This window comes from Trachemys scripta, chromosome 7 (genome assembly GCF_013100865.1).
Source record: "Trachemys scripta elegans isolate TJP31775 chromosome 7, CAS_Tse_1.0, whole genome shotgun sequence".
Lineage (NCBI taxonomy): Eukaryota > Metazoa > Chordata > Testudines > Emydidae > Trachemys > Trachemys scripta.
The window spans coordinates 112,084,330-112,111,707 of NC_048304.1; the positions used below are offsets into that span (position 1 = coordinate 112,084,330).

Sequence of the window (27,378 nt, forward strand, 5' to 3'; positions counted from 1 at the left end):
TGAGGTTAAAAAAAATCAGATCTGCAGTGAACAACACCTTTGTTAATTTCAAATGTCCACCATTTGTAAAAGCTGATTATTTGGCCTCAAGGGCCAATACAACAACAAAAGACAATGTCAAGTTTCCGGGAAACCTATACAAAGCCACTGAAGAGGGATTTTTCAGAGCCTCTCTACACTTAGGTAGAAGCCAGACATATTTTTTTACATTGATTTTTGTCTTAAAAGAATTTGTACCACTGGTCATTCGTGTGTGTGTGTGTGTGTGTGTGTGTGTGTGTGAGAGAGAGAGATGTGAATAGGGTAAAACCGAAGAGAGACAGAAATTCTTCAGTTACTGAAAATTAAATTCTCTTTCTTCTAAGTATGTCATGGTATATCATTTTGGTGTAGTTTTAATGTTCTGGAAGGCTAGTCAAAATGACACCACCACTATGCCTGCAAATGTCTAATATTACTGCCCTTATTAGATGAGGTAGTTTTCCAAGTCCACTTTTGTGAATGAGCATTATTCATATTCCTTACATAGAGATGCTTAACTATGTAGCTGTACCCAATTTTAATTCATAAACTGAGCCTTTAAAAGACATGGTTAGTTTATGTCCTACTTATGCTATTACAGTAACATTGAAAACATTTTCCCCCACCTTCTCAGAAGAGGCAGTTTTTGCCCCTATAACAAATTGCAACTGAGATGGTAGCACATAGACGGCTACCTACATTTTTATAGGTGTAAATCAAGGAGGTACATGTCCAGTAGCCTCCATTTCTATCTGCAGTTTATGGGTTCAAAATTATAGGTGCAGTATTTGCAGATATAAATTAGATCCTGGTTAACACCTCTTGAGAATATTTTTAATGATATTAGCAAGCTGTGCATTTCTAAGCTGTAAATGTGTAGCTATGAAGTTAAGCATCATAAATGCATTGTTCAGATTTATAAAGATTAAAGAAACACTTTGATTTTCACTTGCAGCTGACATCTGTTAGACTTCCAAAATGACAAGACTTGGGTGGGGAAAGCTGAGTCACAGGGAATGTATTTTTTTCCTTCGGTTTACTTCCAGAACATAGACCTATTATTAAACTGAATAGTGATAGTGACAGTTATGTTCCATGATGTATTTAGATGCACAAATAGTAGTAGTATTGATGAGCTTCCAAAACCCTTATTGTGAAATCAATGTTCATACACTTTATAGCCCATTACATTTTGTGTTTGTGACACCACATCGCAATGTTTTATTAATTCCAAGCTGAATAAGAAGTTTGTGTTCTTCGTTATATATATATTAAAAAAACAAACGGAACAAGTTTTAGTTTGGCTTTTTATGGTGTATTTTTTTTAATTCTCTATTCCCATCCCAATGTATGCCTAATCAGATGATTTCATGAACAATCTGTAGGATGATGCTTGAGAGGCTGTTTTACATTCATGCCCCTCTTTTTATGATATAGTCCAGGATATACCACAGTTTAGTGCAGTGGTTCTCTAACTTTTTCATGCTGTGAACCATTTCTGAATATAGAGATCCTCTCATTGACAGCCTCCCCTCCGTACCATCTAATCCCATGCATTACTTAAGGAACTATAGTGTGTGGTTACATTGAAAAAAACTAATGATAGATCTAATATTTAATGACACCAAATGAAAATAAACTCACTTTAATACGAGGAGTGCAGCTACTTTTGGCTATAATGGGTTTTGTGCATCTACAGTTTTTTTCTCCCTGGTGTAAGACTTTTTTTTTTTTTTTTTACTAATAAATGTAATTTCCTTGCATTACCTGCAGCCCCACTGTTCTAATTGCTGTGTCATTTAGCAAGTTGATTCCATCTTTGAGTGTTTCCTATCCGTCTAAATTTGCTGTCATCCACAAATTTGATCTCAGTTTAATTTACACCAAAAAACGTACACAACAAAAAAAAGACACGAAGCAGTTACCTGTAACGCACAGAGGTATGGGAGTTCAGTTGACTAAAGAATCCCTGGGAACTCTGAAAGCACACTGGACTGCACTATAACTAGCAGGAGGTGTCACTGTTAATATTTTGGCGGATGCTACACCATTATGTCTTTGGGACCGTCTGAAAATGCTCTGCCAACCACTAATTATTCATAATTTAAGAACCATCCCTCACTCATTTGAGCAATAATCTGCATTGACAACAAGACCACTCTGGCAAACTTGTAAAACTGGAAATAGGTGTTCCTTAAATACTTGTTTTACATCTTTGAGTGACAGAAATACCTATCGTATAATTTCAGAGTTGTAGAAAAAGTGGCAAGAGACACAAGTATTAATCAGGAGGTTGATTTATCTTTGTGTTTTCTCCAGAGGTTATATTTCCTCTTTGAAACATTTAATAATGTTCCACAACAAGAAATTTCTTACACTTCCCTGGCACTGAAGAGAAAGTTAAAATGTAGACACCCTTCAGTTCTTAAGTGCCCAAATGGATCAGACCTGTATCAGCCAAGATAGAAAGCTGCCTTAATCAAGTCTTCAAGATGATAACCTGTTTCATTCTGAAAGAAAGATTCAGAAACATTAGAGCTGCTTAGAGTTTCTGAAAATCTCAGAGTTGCCAGAAAGAAATCTATTCACCTGGTTTAGTTTGGTAAATGAGAGCAGTTTAATGTCTTCAAAAGAAGTTATTTGTCAACTTCAACACAGTCACACCAAGGATGAGCTTGATTCATGTTCCAAGGATCTCTCCTTCTCAAATAACTCTCTTTCAAGTACAGTGAAAGCTTTGTTATCCGGCATGTTGGGGGCATGGGGGGAGTGCTGGTAAGTCAAAAATTCCAGTTAACTAAGGGAGAAGGAGCTTGGGACTGGGAGTTGGGGCATGGGAGCGGGTGCTGGGCACGGGCTCTGAGAGGGAGCTTGAGTGCGGGAGGGGGTGCCAGGTGCCAGATCCGGGCGGTGCTCACCTCGGGAGGCTCCCCGCAAGCAGCGACATGTCCCTGCCGCTCCTAGGCGGAAGCGTGGCTAGGCAGTTCTGCACGCTGCCCCTGCAACTCCCATTGGCCGTGGTTCCTGGCCAAGGGGAGCTGCAGAGCCAGCACTCGGGACGGGACCAGCGTGCAGAGCCGCTTAGCAGCACTTGCACCCTTTGGCCCCTTAACTCTTCCCCTAGCTACATAAGGGTGGTGCCACCTCAATTCCCCTCAGTTCCTTCGCACTGCCTGCAGCTTGAGTAGGAGGATTCTTTGTGGTGGTTACCTCTTGCTTCTTTCTGTCTCGTGTTTCTGAATTTTTGTGGTGTGTGTATAGTTAGCAGTTTAGTAGTATTCTTAGGTTTTTGTTAATTAGAAGTAGCTAGTAACAGGTTTTTATCCTAGTTTTAGCCTGGTGGAATGCGCTCCCCAGGTTTTAAACATTGCCCATCATGTGGGCTGGCTATTCCTAATAGTGACCCCACACACCCTTTGTGCTTATTGTTCCTGGGAGAGGGGCACATTAAGGAAAGGTACTCCATCTGCAAGTAGTTCAGGAAGGGAATGCCAGCGGTGAGGGACTTGCACCTTAAGCAGTACCTTCTGGAGCAGGCCATAAGATCAGATCGGCACCACACGCCTCTGCAGATCATCTGATCCGGCAGAGCCTTTTGGAGCCAACACGAAATGTTGCTCCATGCTCGAGGTCTGATGTTTCCCCTAAGAGGAATTATTCTCCTTCCTCTGGCCCTCTGAGGAAGAGTTCTCATGAGACAGACCAAGGCCATTCCAGGACTCTGAGAGATTCCTCTTCAACTTCTAAGAGGAGTGCTGACCGGCACCATAATTCCCCCAATACTTAGGGTGGAGTGGAGACATCTAGTGCCACACCGAGATCAGTTGGATACTGTACCAGTGACTCCAGTAACAGGGCATCCGTTGAGTCCAGTACTGACGACATCAGTGTCAGCACCAACTGTCCCTATGTCATTGGCATAGCAGGTGGCATCAGACCTGCATTTACTCTCTGTTTCTGATTATTCCCCAATAATTCAGGAGCATTCAGCTGCCATGCCTACTGCTTCTGCTGCTGTGCCCTTGGCGCCGAGTGGTCTGGTCACAGTTGTCTCATTTGTCCAGCACCATGTTCTGCATTGCCAAAGACTCAAAGTGCAGGGTTGTGGGGGGTGGTCAGCTGAGGTTATGGGGCAAGTGAACACTTTAACCTGTCTGGTCATTCTGACAGACCTCCGGGTGGCAATTTTGCAACAGAAAAGCTTCAAAAACAAACTCCAACAAGAGACTGCTGAGTTGAATTGATATGCAAACTAAATACAATCAATTTAGGCTTAAATAGGGACTGGGAATGGCTGAGCCATTACAGACATTGAATCTATCTCCCCATGTAAGTATTCTCACACTTCTTTTCAAATTGTCTGTACTGAGCTATCTTGATTATCACTTCAGAAGTTTTTTTTCTCTTACTTAATTGGCCTCTCAGAGTTGGTAAGACAACTCCCACCTGTCTCTGTATGTGTATATATATCTCCTCAATATTATGTTCCATTCTATGTATCCGAAGAAGTGGGCTGTAGCCCACGAAAGCTTATGCTCAAATAAATTTGTTAGTTTCTAAGGTGCCACAAGTACTCCTGGTTTTTTTTGCAGATACAGACTAACACGGCTGCTACTCTGAAACCATCAATACAGAGATTGTCACCTTTGCTGCAGTAGAGATATAGGGACTCCTGGCCTAGTACCTGCTGACCATCAGTGCCTTACCCCTATTCCCAATGGCCTCCTTGGGACATTTCTCAGTCTGCAATATCCAGTTCTTCAACCCAGTCCAGGGCAAGATCTCCAATCCCAACCGCGGTCTTTCTTCCCAAACCACCTCCATTGCAGACACACTCTGAGGTCATTCTTCGTGAGCCAGTTCAACCTGATTTTCTCATACAGGGAAAGCAATCCTGCAGTTGGTCTTTAAGGAGACTCGGAGCCCCATCTCCTTTTGATACTGCTTGTGAGTCCCTGAGTGGAATACACATCTGCAGCCCACTGGAAGAAGAAAAGATGGTTACCTGCCTGTACAGTAACTGTTGTTTTTTGAAATGTGTAGTCATGTATTCCACAACCAATCCTCCATCCACTCTGCACTGGAATCTCAAGTCTGAAGTTTGGTGTGAAGGAACTGAGCAGGTAGGGCGATGCTACCCGTACAATGAGGCAGAGTTCTCTGGCTTTGCTGCGCTGAGCATCTGCACACCTGAATGGAATACATGACTGCACCCACATTTCAAAGAACGACAGTTACTGTACAGGTAGGTAACCGTCTTTTCCAGGAAGTCAACATGTGTGTGATCCTAATGCTCAGCACTTTCTAGAAGGTTCCAACTCAGTGCTTTAGAGTGCATGCCCCTTCCAGAAATGGGGATTTATGCTGACAAACTCTCTAAGAACTAGAGGTACTGGTAATTATTTTTTTTCAAACATCTATCGCACATTATTATTAGTGTCTGTTTTTATTGTTATGAGGCTAGTATCCAAAAGCTATGATCAGGACTGGGGCTTATTGTGCTAGGCACTGTAGTCAGTTACCTCCATTTCCATTCCTCCCCATCCACATACTTTTACTGCTCAGAACTAATATTAAGTCCATTTAGTGATCGTTGCTACCTCACACCGTATGGCACTGTATTAGAGGCCATCTTGTCAAGTACTAGTTTTCAAATAAGTTATCACCACCACCTTCAAAATGGACTTAGAAATAATCCTGAGACTTTTCTCCAACCACACTTTGACCCTGTTGGAAAAGCAACTCTCAAAATACTATGAAAGCCAGGCTTTCTGAGCAATTACCTCAACTATCAAGGAATTCAGGACTAGGATCATAGGTGCCGACTCCATGGGTGCTCCAGGGCTGGAGCACCCAGAGAAAAATTAGCAGGTGCTTAGCACCCACCGTCAGCCAAGCTCCCCTTCCTCCCCTCACTCCCACTCGCCTGTGGTCCCCGCCGATCAACTCCTCCCATCCCTCCCACTGCCTTGTGCACGCAGCAGAACAGGTGTTCCGCAGCGGGGAGGAGGGCTTTGGAGGAAGGGGTGGAGCGGGGGCGGAGGGGGGCTTGGAGGAAGGGGTGGAGTGGGGTCAGCCTGGGGCTGACCAGAGGTTGAGCATCCCCAGGGAAAATTAGAATCCGGCGCCTGTGACTAGGATAACAGAGCTCTTCTCCTTAGATACCACAAAGCTAACGGACCAGACCAGACCCCAGCCTTTTTCTTCTTACCATGGCATCGAAATATCACATTTTGTTAATTGATTCCAGACTCTATGGGCTGAGGTTCATAATTTCGAATTAGATTTAATAAAGGACTGTAGACCATCAAAATAGATGGCAGAAGGCTCCAAAGAAGTATTAATACAGTGCAATTAAATTTGAAAAACCTGCTAACCCTAATGCAGATAAGATGGAAATCATCCTGGTTTTTCCTGTCACTTTCTTACCAAAGAGACAGTTCGTTCTTGTCAGTCTCTTGCCATCAGTAGTCGTCTTCTAATCCTGTAATATGCAAAGCTACATAACCTAAAATCACTCTGTCTATGAACTTGATGACGTGAAAAGTGTATTACTGTGTCAAGTCTCTTTCCATGGAATAGGCCTTTTATAACATTTCTATACTTTCTTCCAAAAATATTTCTAATAAACTTTTCTATTTGTTTTTTTTAATCCTGACTGAATAGCCTATTGCTAAGCAACACTTATACTAGTGTTGTCTCTCACGTAGAATGGAATGGGAGGAGCTAATTTTTATAGGCAATTAGATTATTTATTTGCATTACAGAAGCGCTTGGAGACCCCAGGTGAGACCAGATCAGGGCCTGATTGTTCTAGGTGCTATACATATTCATAGTAAGAAACAGTCACTGCCCTGACAAGTTTACAGTTTTAGCGTTCAAAATAGGCAGCATAGACAAAGGGCATGAAAGAAAATATTATCCCCATTTTATAGCTGGAGACCTGAAGCAGAGAGAGATTACATGATTTGCCCAGGTTCGCATAGAAAGTCTGCATCAGAGCTGGGAAGTAAACCCAGATCTCCTGCCTTAACCACAAGACCATTTTTAGGTAAAAGAAGAAAATTAATTGTAGTACATAGCACTTTTATAGCTACAAAGTATGGTATAAAACTTAACTATTTATCAAAAAACAAGACTGCCCCGAGTGTCATGACTATCGCAAAGGGGCATTGATAAAGCCAGGTATGGGCAGGGAAAGGATCTCATAAGTAATCTGCTTCATATCAAAAGCCATTTTATGATATTGAGCAAACCAACACCCACTCAAAAGAGGAGGATAAACTCCAGACAGTTCAAACATAGACAGTTGAATAGTGGCTCAGGAAAAGGGGGGAAGGGGGGAAACTGCCTACCTAAACTCAGTAAATTGAAAGCAAATAAAAAAGTTTCCTTTAGAGGATTTCTGCAAACAGCAGCTGTGTCTCAGTCCTCGAAAGAAGCAAATTAAATTTCACTCCTTCAAGCTGAGAGACTAGACATAGGGGAACTTGCAGTGTTTCAAATGGATAGAAAAGCACTTCGGCAGAAGTACGGTACATAGCCAAATGGTTCAGATATAATGTGTTACATACAAAGTAGCATCCTAAAAGTGAATGGTTTTGATGCTCTGTTACCTCTGTTTCTTATACAACCACAGTATTCCAATAAACTTAACTTCTTTTCTTTCCAGGCAGAACTAATTAAAGGGAATTTACAAAGTGTTGGACTCACTCTCCGTCTAGTGCCGTCTAAGGAAGAGGATGGAGGACATGTTGTTGTTGAAACTGTTACACCAAACTCCCCTGCTGCAGCTGCTGATCTTCAACGGGGAGATAGACTTATAGCAATTGGAGGTAAGCAATCACGTCATTTGTTTTTTAAAAAAACAGTTTGTCGTTACAAAAGAGCAGTAATCAGTTTTATTCAAGTAAAATGTTGTTTAAAACCGCAACAACAGCAAAAACCAGTCTCCTATTGTTACATTAGCTTTTGTGTATTTATGGCCACCTAAGATGTATAATTTAACTGTGACCCATTTCCTTGCATATTAAAACATTTATTCTATACCTGATGTAAATCCAAACAGTTGAAGAAACATTTAAAGTGTAGTTGTACTCTTCACAGCTCTAAAAACAGCATCGTGGGATTCCCTGTTCATGGTCTTTTAATGTTTTACTATAACATCTGCTTACTTAAAAGGCAAAATAGAGTACACCTCTAGCCCGATATAACGCGACCCGATATAATATGAATGCGGTAAAGCAGCGCTCCGGGGGACGGGGCTGCGCACTCTGGCGGATCACACCAAGTTCAATATAACACAGTTTCACCTATAATGCAGTAAGATTTTTTTTGGCTCCCGAGAACAGCGTTATATCAAGGTAGAGGTGTAGTTCTGTCTCCTAGGCCTGCAAACCCAGTATTGGCTCTGAAGTGCCAACATGAGTGTGAAGTTATTTCTGACCGTAAAATAATCACATACAACTCAAGTGTGACCCAAGGAGATTTGTTGAGTATGAAAGTACCATTTTTATATTGGGAGCTGTAAGTTCTCATCATGTCTGACCCTCTGCTCACTTTTATTTAGGAGCTGAAATATTACTTAAGAGTGTAACTTTAGGTACCCAGATTTGCAAATTTTAGCTAATGTTAATTGAAAGTTTAGTTGCTGCATAAAAGCCATGATGTATCCTTGATCTTTGTGCAAACCTCCCTTGTCATCACTGGGAATCCTAGTGTGGATTGAGGGTAGTATGTTGTCCTAAAATAACACCTGGGCTCACAGACCATAGTTAAAAATGGAATTCAACTTTCTTTACAGGAAGACTTTGACACTATAGGGACCATATCTAAATGGACTGTATAGCTGCTCTTTGTCCAACAGAGACTACTGTGGTATTAAACCGTGGTCAACCACTGATTCTAGTAACCTCTCTATTTCTTTTTAAAATAGTTTACTAGATGATGTTTTTGTTAGTTGTTGATTGAAAATCTGAAAACAGTCCATTTATTTTGCATATTTATTATCTTCATAATTACCAGGATGAGAATTAAGATGATACAGCTGTTAGTTATCTCTAAATAGATGTGTAAATGTCAAGTCTAATTGAAGTGAAAATGAACTATCCAGTTATGGTAAAATAATGCGCTGAATTGTTCAGATTGCTATGGCAAGCAGGACAAGGCCTTGATCACAGAGCCAGAACATCAGTCACCATTTACTCTAGTCCACGAAAGCTTATGCTCTAATAAATTTGTTAGTCTCTAAGGTGCCACAAGTACTCCTGTTCTTCTTTTCCTGAGACGCACCAAATAAGTCAGACAATTATTTAAACCATTTCAGGTCACCAATAACACAATTCCATGCTTCAGCAGTAGGGCATGCTCGGGTTTCAAACAGAACCAAATCCTGAATCAAATGCCCGTGTACTCAAGTACAGGAAAGACATCCAGTGATTCAGACCACAGAGTCTACTTCTGTGGATGACCCCATGGAACTCTAACAATAAACTGATTTACATTATAGTGTTAAACTAAACAACAACAAGATCCTGGGCCCTGCCTAAATTCTCATTGCATTGCTCTAGCGGTCTAAAAGGGATTTCAAGTTGGCTCAGACAGGCAGCTGAAGAATGCCCCAACAGAATTCTTGCCTGGCATGAAGCTGGTATAGCCCACCTTACATCACCCCTGGACTTCACTGACTTCAATGGGACTATTTATATACTTAAATTAAACACATCCTTAAGTACCTGGCTGAATCAGGGCCTTACAGCGATGCTTAGCTATCAGTCTAGGCTATGCCTGGAGGTCAGGATCAGGAAAAGAGGTTGCTTAGAGCCGTCTTTACCTCCTCCCACCGTTGAGCCCAACTGAGATTCTTGGCCACTGTGCCTACATGCTGCTGTTAATGTACTGGTGCTGATCTGTTTGTTAGCCTAACACTACCTTTATTATTTTAGCTATGCATATTTCTAAGACAGGTACCCATCCTTCTAGTGTCTGGGTGCTAAATACTACTAAAAATCCCCAGTATGTACCAATTCATTTTTAGTTTCATAGTAAACCATTTTTATCAATTATTCTTTTTCTCCCACACCAAAACTGTTCTACTTCGGTAAGAATAATGAAAAGAATCCTACTATTATTACCTTCCGTTGGGATCTTTTTATCATAATAGCTTGACTGTTCCCCTTTATTAATAACAATATTACAGATTTGAATGAATTTGTGTACTGATTTTGGACACTGATGTTATTTTTTGCTTTCAAGTTTGCTAATTTTTTTCTTTTTTCTTTTTTTTTAAATAGGAGTTAAAATCACATCGACTGTTCAAGTGCTAAAGCTTATCAAGCAGGCTGGCGACAGAGTTTTAGTGTTCTATGAAAGGCCCGTTGGTTATAATCAGCATGGTGCAGCACTGCAGGATGGTTTTGGACAGTTAGAAGACCCTGCTTTTCTGGCACACCCAGAAGAGGAACAAACTTGTGTTTCAGCAGATGCTGATAACAAAGAACTGGATTCAGAATTTGAAGATTTAGCTTGTGAGATAAAGTCACCTGAGCTCAAAGAAGAGATGCCAACAACTCAGAGTCCCAAACGTTCTGTAGTAACATTTGCTACTAAACCACTTGGAACAATATCTCCAATTCTAAATCGCAAGCTGCATTTAGGAAATTATCAGACAAATTTAAAAACACAACCAAAAGATGGAGTCAAACAGGTAGTACCCAAAAGTTCCGAGGGTCAGGACACATCACAACAATCAGTTAGACCACCTCAGGGGAGCAGTACTAAACCTCCTGTACCACCTAGGCCGCAAATTAAACTTACTTTGCCTTCTAGTGAAACTCAAAATCTGTTAGAAACAGGAGACATATCTTCTGAAAAACCAGAGAGGCCTCCTCCACCTGCAAACAATGGAGATAAATGCACAGAAAAGGTAACAAAAAATAATGATCAAGTGGAAGACCCAGCGATATCAAAACCAACAGTAACAAAACCAGAAATAGTAAAAGATACAATTTCAGAAAATTCACGTAGTTCTAAGGAAAGTGATGACCATCACACATGGGAATCACCAGAAATTCCTTATCGCAATCGACAAGGTCGATGGGCAAGGATAAGGGCATCCTCCTGTATATTTGAAGTGGAAGGATACCATAAGTACCTTAATGTTGCACTTTGGTGCAGAGACCCTTTCAAAATGGGTGGTCTTATCTGTTTAGGACACATAAGTATAAAACTTGAAGAAATTGCTTTAGATTGTATAGCTACATCATCCATGGAATACCTTAGAACACTTCGATTAAATGCTCCTGCGCCTAAAGCAGCAGTCACTAGAACTGCTTTGCGCAATTTGACAGTGCATAAGGGATTCAATGAAAAGTTTTGCTATGGCGATATAACTTTACACTTTAAATATCTAAAAGAAGGGGAACCAGAAGACTCAAGTTTTCTGCTGGAGAAAGAAAAGGAATATAATTTGGTAGAAGAAGTTCATGCACTTCAGAAAGAAGATCCTTATCTGGGACAAATGATTTTTACGGAAAACAAGCATAATTTTCAAGATACTCAGTTCCAGAATCCAACCTGGTGCGACTATTGCAAAAAGAAGGTTTGGACTAAAGCAGCTTCCCAGTGCATGCTCTGTGCTTATGTTTGTCATAAAAAATGTCAAGAAAAATGTCTAACTGAGACCCCATTTTGTGTAGGAGCTGAAAGGAGACTTGACCGAATCATAGGAAGTTATAGGATAGATGGGCAGGAAGGTCCTCAAGCTGTATCCTCTCGTGTTGATTCAGAATCTAAATCTGTGAACAAAACCACAGGTTTAACAAGACATATCATCAACACAAGTACCCGTTTGTTAAATCTTCGTCAAGTCCCTAAAGCTCGCCTTGTTGAGCCAGGGATGGACGTTGTAGAACCTTCACCAAAGCACACTCCAAACACTTCAGATAATGAAAGCAGTGACACTGAAATTTGCAGTCCAAATAGTCCCTCAAAACGTGCAGTTAGCACAGGGATAAAGTTAGCAAAAAAGGAGGGAGGACTAGATGACAATGTCTTCGTTGCAGTAAAAGAAATTGGCCGTGATCTCTATAAAAGCTTGCCTACAGAGGAAAGGTTCCAGAAATTAGAGTTCATGTTGGATAAACTGCAGAATGAAATAGACCAAGAATTGGAAAATAATAATTCACTCATTCGAGAAGAAAAAGAGACAGGCGATGCAAGGAAAAAAGCACTAATTTCTGCTGCATTGGCTAAATCAGGTGAAAGACTGCAAGCCCTTACACTGCTTACGATCCACTACAGAGCAGGCATTGAGGATATAGAATCTTTGGAAAATGCACCTTTAGACCAGCAATCCAGAAAAATGACTAAATATGCAGAAGACACTAGCACTACAGAAGAAATGGATCATGAAGATGTCAGTGTGACGGAGGCTCCAACATTCAACAGCATATCGGAAGAACCGCTTGACACTCCTCACTCAGTAGACTGATAGTTGCGTATTTGGCTTTCCGAAGAATGGATTGAAAAGAATACTTTGCACTTAATAAAAAAAAAAATCAGATAAGTCAAAATTTAATTAAACACTGGTACTATGTACATGACCTGCTTCACCACAGTTATTTGCCTGTGTAAGAGTAAGGTTAGTAGAGGTATTTTTCCAGCTACAGTACCACCATTTTGTTAAACAGGCTGGTTCAGATTGTGTTAAAACTACATTTTTGGGTTTATACTGGGAGTTTATTTTTAATAATTTATTTTTAACTTTTTTCTAATTATGTAAGCTAACATTTCATGTTAATGTATATGTGGTGTCCTTTGTGTATTATTGACCTTTTTTTGTTTTTGAATTAGTGATTTGAACAGGAAATTTTTGAACAGGATTTTTGAAATGTTTGATTTCCATTAGATGACGAAAACATTGTGAGCTTGCTGCATGCCTAAACTGATGACAACACAGCAGTCATTGAGGGACCAGGTTTTGAAATTTTGATCATGTTGCATTGATTTATGTCTTCTAAATAGTTGTATATTTTTTGCCAAATGTATCATGAAAACACTGTGGCTTTTATTTTGTCTGTTATAACAACTGTCCAGTAAAGGTATTATTGCATATCAAGTTGCTTGCTTTCTATACTTTTGTTAAACACAGGTAACTTTTCAAAAGTTGTGGCTAATCTGAAATATAGTAATGCTGTACCAAACAAAATATTTCCTCCTTAGACCTTTGGGATATTAAACTCTGTTTGAATATAATACATAATTATGTACCAATATTGTTTAGTAATTTTATTGGAGTATTCCAGCAAAAGTAGCAATATTATTTTTATTAAGATAAAAATAGCTGGCAGCCTTATAGAATATAATCACATTTTTAAATGTTGTAACATTTTAACCTATTAAAGGAAAATGGCAGTTCTAAAATGTGGATTTTTAGAATTAGCATTACCACTCTCCTTGCAAAAGCATCCAAGGATGTTTAAGATTTCAAAAGGTTTAAGATTTATTTTGCACCCACAGTGCAAAATAAATTTCATATTTAAACAGAATCACTATATGCTACATGTCTCAACACTTCTGGTGTCACCATGAATTACAGAACTGCATTCAGCCACTCAACCAGAAGAAACAGTTTGAGCAAAAAGACCACCTTATTCAGCAAAGTATAACATCTTTGCGTTGGATCAAAACAAATAAGTCTAGTAGAGGTGAGGAGGAATTTTGGCCAGCACTTTTTGAAAAGAACCATCTGGTCTTGTGCTGTGTGTAAGTTTTGGATCCTAGCATCGTCTGGCTAAGTATGATATTCCTATTGATTTATTATAAATGTGTCTTGAGGTTTCATCTTGTATATGTAGATAGACCATATATTGTTTTCATCTTTATTTTAGGTACTGTATTGTATCATGGATTGTAGCAAATAGGCCTTTGTGCAACAACAGTGACGCTAATACAGTTAAATTGTTTTTTTTTAATGATTTTAATTGGCAGGCAGGCACTAACATAGTATTCTGTTCAATTTGTCTCTCAATTTATTTTGTGATGGACAAAAACAAAAAAAACAATAGTTTTAGCAGGAAAAACCTATTTGTACTTTTAAGTAAAACCAATTACTTGCACTCATGCAACACCCTTTTTTTTTGTGAAGCTTTGGGGCACCTGATGATTATTTAGCTGATGTGTGGAAAACACTATCCATGCTCCAATAGGCATGTATTACACTTTTTAAAATTCTGCTTCAGCAAACAGTCTCACAAAATAAAATCCTTTTAATGACTAAAATAGTTGTTTAACCCTCTATTTGATTAAAATGCGTATTATATCTTTCACATTTTATTTTTGATTAGCTCACCATTGGTGGTAATCTGGACTAAATCTCCATCAGTGTTAACTCATGGATTACCATAAGAGCTTTCAAATATATCCAAGTAAATCATTAAACTCTGCCAGGCATGAAGTAGCTGCAGAAATAACATAAATTTGTGCTTTTCACAAAAACACATTCAAGGTTTTAAATTATATAATTGTGTAATACATTGGATATGAAAAGCTGGATATAACTTTCTTCATATAACACTGCTAATGATGATTGTAAAACATAAAAAAATGTAGTGCAATATTTTTCAATATGTTGAATGGGGAGGGGAAATAGTTGTATTTGAGTCATAAGGAAAACATAAAAATCTTATCTGGCATTAATTACAGTAAACACTGACTCTTGAGGAAAAGCTGTAATACCACATTCCTAATGTAATCTTTGCTTTCCTGTAAATAGCTGAAAATAAACAATACCACAGAAAATGAGAATATATTTGACTTAGTGATATGTAGGTAGGTGGCAGCTACACGTATTTACAGAAACTCTGCCTGATATGATTTTGTTGACTATGATTTTATCATGAGAACAAGCTTTAATAAAATAGTTTTGCTAAATTATCAGTTACTTCTTTGCACTGTTAAACTACTGTAATGCAATATTTTAAAAATATTACTATTTAAGGTATGATAATTTAGAAAGCACAGTACCTTTTGGGGGGTGGGGGAGAATACATGTTTATAGAAAAGTAAATTACTGATTGCTGTATAAGCCTTTAATGCATTCTCTGTATTTAGGATATGCATTTTAATTACACTCAGCACAATTTATATGGAAGTTTTTCAAAAACATTGGGCCAAATAAATACATGGTGTAACTTTATCAATGTTTGCAGCATGCCTAGAATAGCAGGACTCACATCCTTGATTAAGACTTCTGGGCACTGTACAAATACTACTACTTCTAATTATGGTAATGACTATCTCCAGGGAACAATCTGACTCACTCTGTTTAAGAATAATTCTGATCTATCCTATATTTTTTTCTTCCTTGTGCTTTATTTTTTTTATTCCCTGTAACATTTTTTTAAATAGACTCCTTGCAGTTTACTAACTCACTTTAGCTGTTCCTCCTGCTAATTCCCCATCTGTATTCTCCTGAAATGTGTACTTTGTCATAAATAGACAATTAGAACTACAGGAGGAGGAGTAGCACAGCACATAAGCTACTAAGCAGCAAATATTTTTAGGGAAAATAGGGATAGAAAAATATACTAAATGACAGCAGCAGAATTATTCCTAAATAGAATGCTTTTCAAAGTTTCCCATGTGGTTAAAGGTAAATATAACTACAGCCATGAGGTACCATTGGGTTGTTAATACTGATTTTAGATGAAATCCACCTGTTCCAACCATGGCCACAGAAGACCCAAAGTACAGAACCCAGAATTTTCATGGTTCTAGTGTATGGGTTGGGAGAGGGAGAGAGGGTCTCCACTGTCCCCATTGTCTCCATGGGATATGGGTGGGTTGGGGAGGGGGGGCGCAGAGTGATAGGGCACAGCTATGATATGTTTGGATACACTGACTAGAAACCCCACAATGAGGGGATACACAGAGCCATAGTCGGCTTGTTCTGCACTCTGCTTCTCGCTTGAAGAGGACTGAGCTGACCTCCTGAATCTCTCCTCATGGGTCTCTCACACAAAGCTCATTTACTTGGGATTTGTATAGCAATGTGAATGTCCCCCTTAATTTTCATTCTTTTTAAAAATTTGTAATTGATCAAGAAAAATGCAAAAATAAATCCAGTGAACAGGACATTCTACCTTTTTCTCGATATGCCCTTCTAAATGTAGCAACTTACGTTATCTAAATATGAACATAAACAATACACTGATTAATGCAATTGGTGATTGCACTTCATCCAGATGAATATACTGTATGCGAATTAAAATTTAAATGTTAGTATTATAGATCCAACTTCAGGGCAATAAATTCAACTGAACAATTGATATCAACCAGAAATGTTCACAAAAACAAAGTAAAAGACTTACTTCTTTCATTGGGCTGAAGTTTGATTTTTTTTAAATTAATCAACAAATTTGTATGATATAAACATTTTAAGGCAGAGAATTGTTTGGAAATAAATGTCAAGGCCATGACAAATTCTACTAATCTATTTTACTACCCCATTACACATTGCAAAATCCAGATCCCAAATGAACACAGTCATAATTTGCAGACCCCATTTCTCACTTATTTCACTGGTCAAAACATGAATTTCATATGTACCATTACCTAGCCATGCAACTAGCTTCATTGTTAAATCTCACAGTTGAAGCTATTTTTAAAAAATGCAAACCTTGAAAATACAAACTACTACTATTAAAGAAAACTCTGTAGAAAGGATATTGCTCTGCATGGCAGTTTACATATAGTTGGTGTTGCAACCAATGCGGTGGACTGAAGGAACTGTTAACAGACTTGCCAAATCTCAGTCTCTGTTGATTAAAAATGTTGGTCCTCCAAATACTTTGTGGGGCATAGAAGGAATCATTTTCTTGTATTTTAAGTGTGTCGGAAACTACAGAAATGCTGTCAACCCTATTGCATCAATCAAATATAATAAAAGACAGCCACATGCAAAATTAGTTACTAGCATAAGTCAGTTTTCAGACTCTGTCAAAGTCTCTGCTGTGATCCTTCATACTTTGTAGGGAGTCGATTCCTGCTGTGGTGTGGCCTCATAACTGCTATTTACTTACACATGTCCATTCAGGAGTGAACCATCTACATCTGTTTGCAAAAATTAAAATTTGGATCAAAAATCATTTGTCAGATTGCTTGGGAGCTCATTTTACATTAGCAGGTTATACACTGGCATGGAAATGTTTAACCTGCCTGTTAGAAATCATAAATAGACTAGGTATGAGTTGAATGTTGCTTTCCTAGGAAGTTGATAAATTCTGATTACTTTCTTTCCACTTCTTGGTGTGTGCAAACCATAACAGCATAGAAAATGGTGAGATAGTTACCATATTGTGTTGCAATAAATTGTGAACTTATTTTAGATTACTTTTTATTTATTTTATGTAGTCTTACTGCATAATTATCAACAAAGCAATACTTGAGATTTGATTCACAGCATTTCCATACTTTCTGACCATACTATATACGCTTTACAAAACCATATGTAAACAGAGTATCTGCTGTAGTACATAAAACATCTGCTGATACATGAAAGAAGGCACATAAAGATTTTAATTTACAAACAAAAACTACATGTAAACGACACCAGATTAAAAAACATACTTCAGTTTTTTGTTGAGTGTTTACTTTAGAAGTTCGATTTTTCTCAGTGCAGATAAGTAGATTGTCTAATGCAGTACTTTCACTGCATTAGATTTAGTCTCATCAAATCACTAGAGGTATTGATAATGAGCTATCTGTTACTTCTCCATTATTTTGGCTAAATTTATAATTTGACTTCATTTTCAAATAGAAGAAACATACAAACAACATTTCTAGACATGTAGGCAAATCAGTGTAAAATAGGTTTTAGTCAAAGCTACCGAAGTTGAGTCCTGCAAGTAAGATGTTAAATGTAAATACTGTGGTACTGCAATGATCTTAACTAATTATAAAAATCCTGAAATGAATGTGTAAGTAGTACCTGAAATAAAGTTGAGATGACAAAAATAAAAGATCTGAATATAAAAATTGTAAATGTCAAAGCTTCATGCTACTCTAACTCTCTTGAAGTTATAATAGCCCACTTGTACATAAATAATTTTAGCAGGAGATACCAAATACTCTTCTGTCCAGTTTTCCCAGCACCAAGAATGTCTGGTTAGCTAAGACTACATTACAGGGCAAAAAAATAAAGGCAATGTTTTAATTTTGGTTTTGTTGTATATTTACATATCCTTGGCCAGATCCTCAGCTGGTTTAAATTGGCATAGCTGAATTGATTTCAGTGGAGCTACATCTATATTTACATCAGCTGTAGTTTTATAACCCAATTTCACTCTGATACAACTGTAATCCCCAAAGAGGGGATGGGGGGAGAGAATACAGATTTTGACCCTTATCTTTTGTTTCCTTAGTTGGCCTAGTGCTATTTTAGATTAATAGCCAACAAACACTGGCCTCTCAATTCATCCCTATATATCCAAAGTGAGTTCCTGACTTGAAACTTGCCCAGCATTCCTTCATACATCAGATGGAAACCATAGTATCTCCGGTGTGAGAGAGCAAATATACAGTTTCTTCTGAAGCTAGTGACAATACCCTTTGGTGGATGAGCCAGTGAGAGTCACTGGAGTTAGAGCAGTACCCATCCTTCAGAAACACGTTTTAACTTTTTTAGCAATACACTGATATGTCTGAAAACAATTTTTGTTTTTAAAAAAAGTTTTATTTTCTTACCGTAAGGTCTCAGTATGCCATCAATTTTATGCAGAGCTCACCTTTGGAATCATCTGGGGAGCTCTGCAAAGAAACCAAAATTGATGGCACTGTATGACCCTGAGCTGAGCAACTGGTAGTAATGTGCTGTCTTAATTCTAGACTTTATCTCTTGTGAATGTGCTTTAAAGAGCACAGTACATTTAATAGAGCTGAGAGTTGGATAGGTTGTGTATTCTTTGAACTTCACATTTTTTTTAATCAGAGGAATAATTAATAGAAACATTTTACTGTCAAGAACTCATTACCCACTAATGAGTCCAAACTACGGAATCTTATGTCATTGTCCATGAATAAGATTTAGAAAATTATAGTTTGGATTCAAGTGTTTATACAGATTTAACTACACAGTTAATCAAAAATATACTGTATAATATTTAATAAAATTAAATACATAAAATAAAGTTTTCAACACTATACAAACCCCTATAAAAGCTATTTTCTCTTTATAAGGCAGTTGGCAATCTGCGTTATAACCATGGGAAATAAATAATATACCTTTGGTTTTTTTACTATTTCACCATTAAAAGTACAGTACACCTAAAACATATTTCTGTATGAGATGTTTCACAGGAAACACTGCATTGTGTACACCAATATACTCAATATGGCTTTTAATATTATTCATCACTTTCAGATTCTTCATCATCACCTATTGGATATGACTGGATGTTGTTCTGAGTATACATTTTTGTTTTAAGGGGACAGTTATGATCCATGAGTATTGCCTAAAAGAAAAAAGAGCAGGGGTATTAGCATATCTGCTAAACATTTTAATGATGTCTGCAGCTGGCTGTTTTTCACAAAAAGCCACACAACTTCAGCCACTGTTTTAGGGACTGATTCTTCTTTATTAAAGTCAGCAGTAAAACCTTTGTTGAGTTCAACTAGAGTAGGATCAAGCCCATAAAGAATATTATAGGTAAAAGCCTGACCCCATTGAAGTCAATGGCAAAACTTCTATATATAGAACTTTAGTGGGGCCAGGATTTCACCCTGTGTCACTAACTTGAAATGTGTGTTACAGATGTGAATTTACAGTTACATTTTGCATCATTTCCACTCCATGCATCTGCTGAAGTGGGTTCTAGCCCACGAACGCTTATGCCCAAATAAATTTGTTACTCTCTAAAGTGCCAGAAGGACTCCTTGTTGTTTTTGTTGTTAATCTGAATCACAAGAGAGCAGAATACCATTGCTTTAAGGAATGGTTCTATCCTGGGTCACTTGATTTCCCCACCATCTCCACCTTTGACACATCAAAGCAATGTGAATAATCCACACCACGGCTACTGTTCAGAATGTTACCAGTTACCCCCTACACATGGAGAAAATTTTCTTTTCTGATTTCAGAAACCAATTCAAACTTGTAGCATCTATTCTACTCTTATACAGTGGACCAAATTCTGCTCTTAAGGTATGTCTACACTGCAATTAAACACTGCAGCTGACCTGTCAGGTGACACAGGCCCACGGGGCTCGGGCTGTAAAATCATGATGCAGACGGTTGGGCTCAGGCTGGAACTGAAGCTCCGTGACCCTGCAAGAGGGGAGGAACCCAGATGCTGGGCTCAAGCTCAGACATCTACACTGCAATTCTACAGCCCCACAATCCTGAGTCAGCTGCCACGGGCCAGCCAGCGGGAGTTAATTGCAGTGTAGACATACCTTTAGTTACCAATGAAACTGGTAGCCCAAATTAATTCCTGGAATATCCCAGTGTAAATTTTATTGACTGAAGTTGGGCCACTGTGAGTTGTAACTGTAATATCAGGTTTTGTCTGTGAGAACAGAGTTTGGCGACCTGTTTATTTGTATTTAATGCTAACCTATAAAAATCCAGTTATTGCAATGGAAGGCCACTAACTACAAACCATTGATGACATATTCTATTGATAGATTATGGCTTTTTATTAATCATGCAAAGGGAATAATGTAGGAAACAGCCTTTATGTCCTCTTAATCAAAAGTGAAAGCAGAGCAGTGCCAGATCAGTGACATGCAACAAGTTACTTAGGGAATAGTGAACTATGCCGTTATTTGAATTATGGTAGCACTTTATAGGCCCCAATCAAGGTTGGGCTCCTCACAAGGTGCTGTATTAATGTCTGATTGAAGAATTTACACATCATAGGTGTAATCCGGGCCTCACTGAAGTCAGTGACAAAACTCCCCTTGCCTGCAAGAGGGTTAGGATTTCAGTCCATAGAAGTGCAAAATAGCAATTTTAGCAAGATTCCTAAATATATTGCAAGAGAGTTAAATTTACATTAGTGTCAAGGATCATCTTTTTGGTTTGTCCTGTTGTCCCTGAGATTTTTTTAAACTAAATTTTGGGAAGACTTTGTATATCAAACTAGAGCAATATAGCTATAAGAATTTCTTGCCTACATACAATGTTAAAAGATCCTTTAGTTTAGAAATGACACAATACCTTTTTTTTAAAAGGTACACCGAATGTTTCTTTGCCCCCAAATATAGTTCTGTTTTTTCTTGGGTTTGCAGGTTGCTGGTTATAGTTCATTCACAGGTCAGTCTGCTATTTACATGTGTACTCAGGGTCATGATGAGTTCACAAAAGCAGAACTAAATGCCAACTCCCCATTCTATTGAATTTTAGTGGAAAAGCCGCAAGTTATAGTGAATGATGGGTAGTTTTACTAATGGTGATGTTGTAGCTACATTTTCCATTTCGTCATGAGTGCTTCATCAGTCTTGGATTTTCATCCATCATAATCTGCTCCTTACTGCTTTACCAAATAAATCAGTGAAGAAGAGTAAAGGGGGAAAGGGACCAGAGAAAAGAAAAGTGCTGCTTGTGCATGTTATGCTTGAATTCAGTTTTCATTTTCCATCAGTGTGGTTTAATGTGGCAACTGAACTAAAAAATGTATCACCTATCCTGGCTTGTATGAAGAATGTCATCTTATGGGATGAAAAATGCATGTTTTATAAAAACAAAACAAAAACCCTCAGTAACTTTAAATCCATGAGCCTAAAACCACTGACATGGGCAATTGCCCCCCTGTTCTATAACTACCCTAGTGGCTACAATCCTCATAGATGCACTCCAGCAATTAAGCTTTGGCTGTTTTCTGAGTTGAATCACTTTCCCCAAGTATACTTCTTTCTCTAAATGGCATACTTCCCTGGCTTCTGGCTTATTCTTCCTTCCTCAGGCCTCCCTTTTGGGAACCCCAGGTGTTTGTTTTGGGTTTTTTTCATAGGTGCAGTGAGGCTTTCCTGCTCTTGAAGTGCCTACATTTTCTCCTCTTGGCTGGCTCTCTTTTTGATAGGAAATGTCCCTCTTAAGTTTCCTCTCACCAAATCTTCTTCTGCCTTTCAAACAGATTTTCCAAGAAACAAGCATCTGCACGTAGCAAAGACTGAAACAAAGCGACAGACCTTGTTTGCGTAAATTTATATCTCTGCAAACAACAGTAGTTAGTTCTTTCTCCTCTCCTGTCCCTACCTCTAATCACTGTAGAAAATGATCATTGCAGTCTAAAAAGGTCATGATGAGTAGTCCACAGAAATCTCTGGGGAATTGCCTTCAGAAGCAACTGTATGTATGCTGAATCCACAGTTGGCAGATTTTCTGCAAGTATTTCATCCCATTTTCTGTTCTGCATGTGCCTGTACTAAGTGTGATAGAGTCACGTCAGGTGGTTCTCTTCTTACCTTTCAGAGAGATGTCACTGCACTTGGAACACAAGGGACCCTGCATAATTACTTTTTGCTATCCTAAGTGCAAAAGTGACTGCACCTGGCTTACTTAAGGAGTACATCTTGGGTAAGAGTCAGCATTCTTCCAAGTTGGGAAGGACCCAGCTCCCCTAGGAGGAAGTATTGGGCTAGACCTGCAGTTCCATGGGGCTTGGAGAGATGTTGTAGCCAGTATCGTACTGGGTCTGTAGGGCTGTCTGGGTCCTGGAATCAGAATACTGGTCATTCTACATTGTTCTGGCTGTATTTAACATCATGATGAGGCTGTACCATGTCTCTTATGGTAGCCAGGCAGCTGGAAGAGGCATAAGAGCAGAGCAGTACATCAGCTCCAGTGGTAAGGATCTTGGGGCTTGGACCAAGCAGAAGGAATGTAGGTGACTGAAGAAAGGAGATAATGGGAAGGAGCAGTAGAAGAGGGAGTTATGGAGGGAAGGGAGAGGGGGCAGCAGATTTCAAGGAGGGGAGGAGAGCTGTGGAAGTGGGGGAGGTTTAGGTTGGATATTAAGAAAATCTTTTTCACTAGGAGGGTAGTGAAGCACTGAAAGGGGTTACCTAGGGAGGTGGTAGAATCTACTTCCTTAGAGGTTTTTAAGGTCAGGCTTGACGAAGTCCTGGCTGGGATGATTTAGTTGGGAACTGTTCCTCATTTGAGCAGAGGGTTAGACTAGGTGATCTCCTGAGCTCCCTTCCAAACCTGATATCCTCTGGCAAGAAGAATAGGAGAGCAGTGAAAGAACGAGGTGAACAAGAAGTAGGCCATGGCACAAGAAGGCAGGGGGGAAACTAGTAACAACTGCCTTACACAAGGCTAGCTTGGAAGCAAACAAGGCTGAAGATAATGTACATGATAAGATTAAGGCATATGATGATGTGAGAAAAAAGAAACAAAAGGAAACTCAAGAGAAGGCCTTGCTGCAGCTACAGCCAGGAAAAGAGGACCAATTAACTTGTAAGAGGGGTGGCAAAAAGGAGGAATAAAGAGGAGATGGGGATGGAGCAAAATACATTGTAAAGGGCCTTTAAGGGTATGTGCATACTGCAATTACATACACTCAGCCGGCCTGTGCCAGCTGACTTGGGCTCAGGTCAGGGGCTATTTAATTGTGATGGAGAAATTTGGGCTCCAGCTGCAGCCCAAGCTCCGGGACACTCCCACCTGTCCTGGTCCTAGAGCCTGGGCTTCTGCCCAAGCTTGAATGTCGACACCGTAATTAAACATTCCCGTGAGCCTGAATCAGCTGGCATGGGTTTTTCACTGCAGTGTAGACATACCCAAAGAGTACAGTAGAAATGACATAAAGAAATAGTCCATCATAAACATGGACTCGATGAACCTCCGCAAAACACTTTTCCGGAGGTAGGAGGAAAGCAAATAGAGCAAATCTGAGTTTGAGGTTTCCACACCAGAGGCGCTGCAGGATTTCATACCGAGTCCAGCCATTACACTGTTGGGGAACAACGTTTGGGCCCTTATTGCTTTGAGTCAAAGCAATCCTGCAATGCAGAGATGGCAGAAAATCCCTGGGTCCTTTGGTTGTCTGGATAATTAGTGCTAGAGAAGTATAAATAAGGCATTGTTCATTTTACTGCAAAATAACATTTTCTGCTTACCATTTTTTCTTCCTTAGCAGGTGGACTTCGAAGGAAAAAACATAGAGGAGCAAAGAGAATATCCACAATCCCTATAATTGTCATGAGCCATGGAAATCCAATTGCCTTTGCAATGGCACCACCAGCAGAGGGACCTTTTGGAAATAAAAAGCTCTTTCTAAATACTGCAAAATATTTATGATAATCACTGGGGGCAAAAATATTTTTAAATACAAAAGTCATGATATAAAAATCCATTTAAGAAAAGTAAATACACCGCTACCCCCATATAACACTGTCCTCGGGAGCCAAAAAATCTTGCTGCGTTTTATCGAACTTCCTGTGATCCGCCGGAGTGCGCAGTCCCGCCCCCTACCCCTCCCAAAGCACTACTTTACCGCGTTATATCCGAATTCGTGTTATATCGGGTTGCGTTATATTGGGGTAGAGGTATATGCATTTAAAATTCATGTTTAAGCACAAAATGCTGTTGGGTACCAATCCTATGGCCACTGAAGTAATTGGAGATCATAGCAGAGGCTAACAGCGGGAGTTTGCCTGGGAGCTGTCCGAGAGGAGGTACGCTAAGTGCTGCATTAGGGGGGCTGTGTTGGTGAGTATCTGAGTGTCTGCTGCTGGGACAGTTGGTCAGTTTGACCGTGTGCTTGATTGCTTGCTTGTTTGTTTGAAAAGTGTGAATTGGGAGTGCTTTGTTCCAGCTGGGCCTTGAGTGGGCCTGACTGGTATATAAGGGCAGTCAGCAGCGAACCAGCTGAGCGGCGAACAGCAGAGGCTAACAGCGGGAGTTTGCCTGGGAGTTCGCGTGGGGAGAGCACACTGAGGCTTTCATCTGCAGGTTTCTCCGAGTAGTTCCTGCAACAGTTGAGGAAGCTCCTAAGAGGACGGTGATATGGAAGGTGAGCGATCAGCTGTTGTAACCTGCACAGGTTGTGCCATGTTTGTCTTTCTTCCGCAGGACAGAAGCGACTTTGTCTGTACAAAGTGCAAGCTGGTCTCCATATTGGAGGAGAAGGTTCGAGGGCTGGAGAAACAAGTATCGACTCTGCGTTGCATAAGGGAAAATGAAGATTTCCTGGACAGACGTCAGGAGATGCTTCTACGGCCACAATGTTCTGAAGATTCAGAGCAGGCGCAGCAGGGACAGAAGGATTGTGAGGAGGTTTGGCAGCATGTGACCTCCAGAAGGAGAAAGAGGAGCGTCCATGCACCAGCAATGGAGATACAGGTGAGCAATCGTTTCCATGTTCTCTCTACAGGTGCTAATGCGGAGAGTGGACTAGATGGTCCATCTGAGGGAAGGGAGCAGAAGGAGACTCCACCGATTGGAAGGCAAAAGATGCACTGTCCTAGGGATGGGGGTTCCACGACCACCACTCCCAAGAGGAGGAGGAGGGTGGTGGTGGTCGGGGACTCCCTCCTCAGGGAGACTGAGTCATCTATCTGCCGCCCTGACCGGGAAAACCGAGAGGTCTGCTGCTTGCCAGGAGCTAGGATACACGATGTGACGGAGAGACTGCCGAGACTCATCAAGCCCTCGGATCGCTACCCCTTCCTGCTTCTCCACGTGGGCACCAATGATACTGCCAAGAATGACCTTGAGCGGATCACTGCAGACTACGTGGCTCTGGGAAGAAGGATAAAGGAGTTTGAGGCGCAAGTGGTGTTCTCGTCCATCCTCCCTGTGCAAGGAAAAGGCCGTGGTAGAGACCGTCGAATCGTGGAAGTCAACGAATGGCTACGCAGGTGGTGTCGGAGAGAAGGCTTTGGATTCTTCGACCATGGGATGGTGTTCCAAGAAGAAGGAGTGCTAGGCAGAGACGGGCTCCACCTAACGAAGAAAGGGAAGAGCATCTTCGCCAGCAGGCTGGCTAACCTAGTGAGGAGGGCTTTAAACTAGGTTCACCGGGGGAAGGAGACCAAAGCCCTGAGGTAAGTGGGGAAATGGGATCCTGGGAGGAAGCACAAGCAGGAGAGCGCAAGAGGGGAGGACTCCTGTCTCATGCTGAGAAAGAGGGACGATCATTGAGTTATCTTAAGTGCCTATACACAAATGCAAGAAGCCTGGGAAACAAGCAGGGAGAACTGGAAGTCCTGGCACAGTCAGGGAACTATGATGTGATTGGAATAACAGAAACTTGGTGGGATAACTCACATGACTGGAGTACTGTCATGGATGGATATAAACTGTTCAGGAAGGACAGGCAGGGCAGAAAAGGTGGGGGAGTTGCGTTGTATGTAAGAGAGGAGTATGACTGCTCAGAGCTCCGGTATGATACTGCAGAAAAACCTGAGAGTCTCTGGATAAAGTTGAGAAGTGTGAGCAACAAGGGTGATGTCGTGGTTGGAGTCTGCTATAGACCACCAGACCAGGGGGATGAGGTGGACGAGGCTTTCTTCTGGCAACTAGCAGAAGTTGCTAGATCACAGGCCCTGGTTCTCATGGGAGACTTTAATCACCCTGATATCTGCTGGGAGAGCAATACAGCGGTGCACAGGCAATCCAGGAAATTTTTGGAAAGCGTAGGGGACAATTTCCTGGTGCAAGTGCTGGAGGAACCAACTAGGGGCAAAGCTTTTCTTGACCTGCTGCTCACAAACAGGGAAGAACTAGTAGGGGAAGCAAAAGTGGATGGGAACCTGGGAGGCAGTGACCATGAGATGGTCGAGTTCAGGATCCTGACACAAGGAAGAAAGGAGAGCAGCAGAATATGGACCCTGGACTTCAGAAAAGCAGACTTTGACTCCCTCAGGGAACAGATGGGCAGGATCCCCTGGGAGAATAACATGAAGGGCAAAGGGGTCCAGGAGAGCTGGCTGTATTTTAAAGAATCCTTATTGAGGTTGCAGGAACAAACCATCCCAATGTGTAGAAAGAATAGTAAATATGGCAGGCGACCAGCTTGGCTAAACAGTGAAATCCTTGCTGATCTTAAATGCAAAAAAGAGGCTTATAAGAAGTGGAAGATTGGACAAATGACCAGGGAGGAGTATAAAAATATTGCTCAGGCGTGCAGGAGTGAAATCAGGAAGGCCAAATCACACTTGGAGTTGCAGTTAGCAAGAGATGTTAAGAGTAACAAGAAAGGTTTCTTCAGGTATGTTAGCAACAAGAAGAAAATCAAGGAAAGTGTGGGCCCCTTACTGAATGAGGGAGGCAACCTAGTGACCGACGATGTGGAAAAAGCTAATGTACTCAATGATTTTTTTGCCTCTGTCTTCACGCACAAGGTCAGC

General features: G+C 40.2%; 2 protein-coding genes across 3 annotated transcripts in view; one reads left to right on the top strand and one right to left on the bottom strand.

Annotated features, from left to right (window-relative positions):
• The window catches only part of PDZD8 (PDZ domain containing 8), a 134,063-nt gene extending 119,237 nt beyond the window's left edge, over window positions 1–14,826 (top strand). For both annotated transcript variants that reach the window (XM_034775434.1, XM_034775433.1), the window contains 2 exons: window positions 7,694–7,856; window positions 10,314–14,826. In XM_034775434.1, the coding sequence (XP_034631325.1) occupies window positions 7,694–7,856; window positions 10,314–12,511 (2,361 nt within the window). In that variant the 3' untranslated portion in view covers window positions 12,512–14,826. The remainder of the gene's footprint in view (window positions 1–7,693; window positions 7,857–10,313) is intronic.
• A 2,576-nt stretch (window positions 14,827–17,402) lies between these two features.
• Window positions 17,403–27,378, bottom strand: part of SLC18A2 (solute carrier family 18 member A2) — a 57,165-nt gene continuing 47,189 nt past the window's right edge. Inside the window, exons 15-16 of the mRNA XM_034775435.1 lie at window positions 24,145–24,278; window positions 17,403–19,532 (exon numbers count right to left, since the gene is read on the bottom strand). Coding sequence (XP_034631326.1) covers window positions 19,425–19,532; window positions 24,145–24,278 — 242 coding nt within the window. The 3' untranslated portion in view covers window positions 17,403–19,424. The remainder of the gene's footprint in view (window positions 19,533–24,144; window positions 24,279–27,378) is intronic.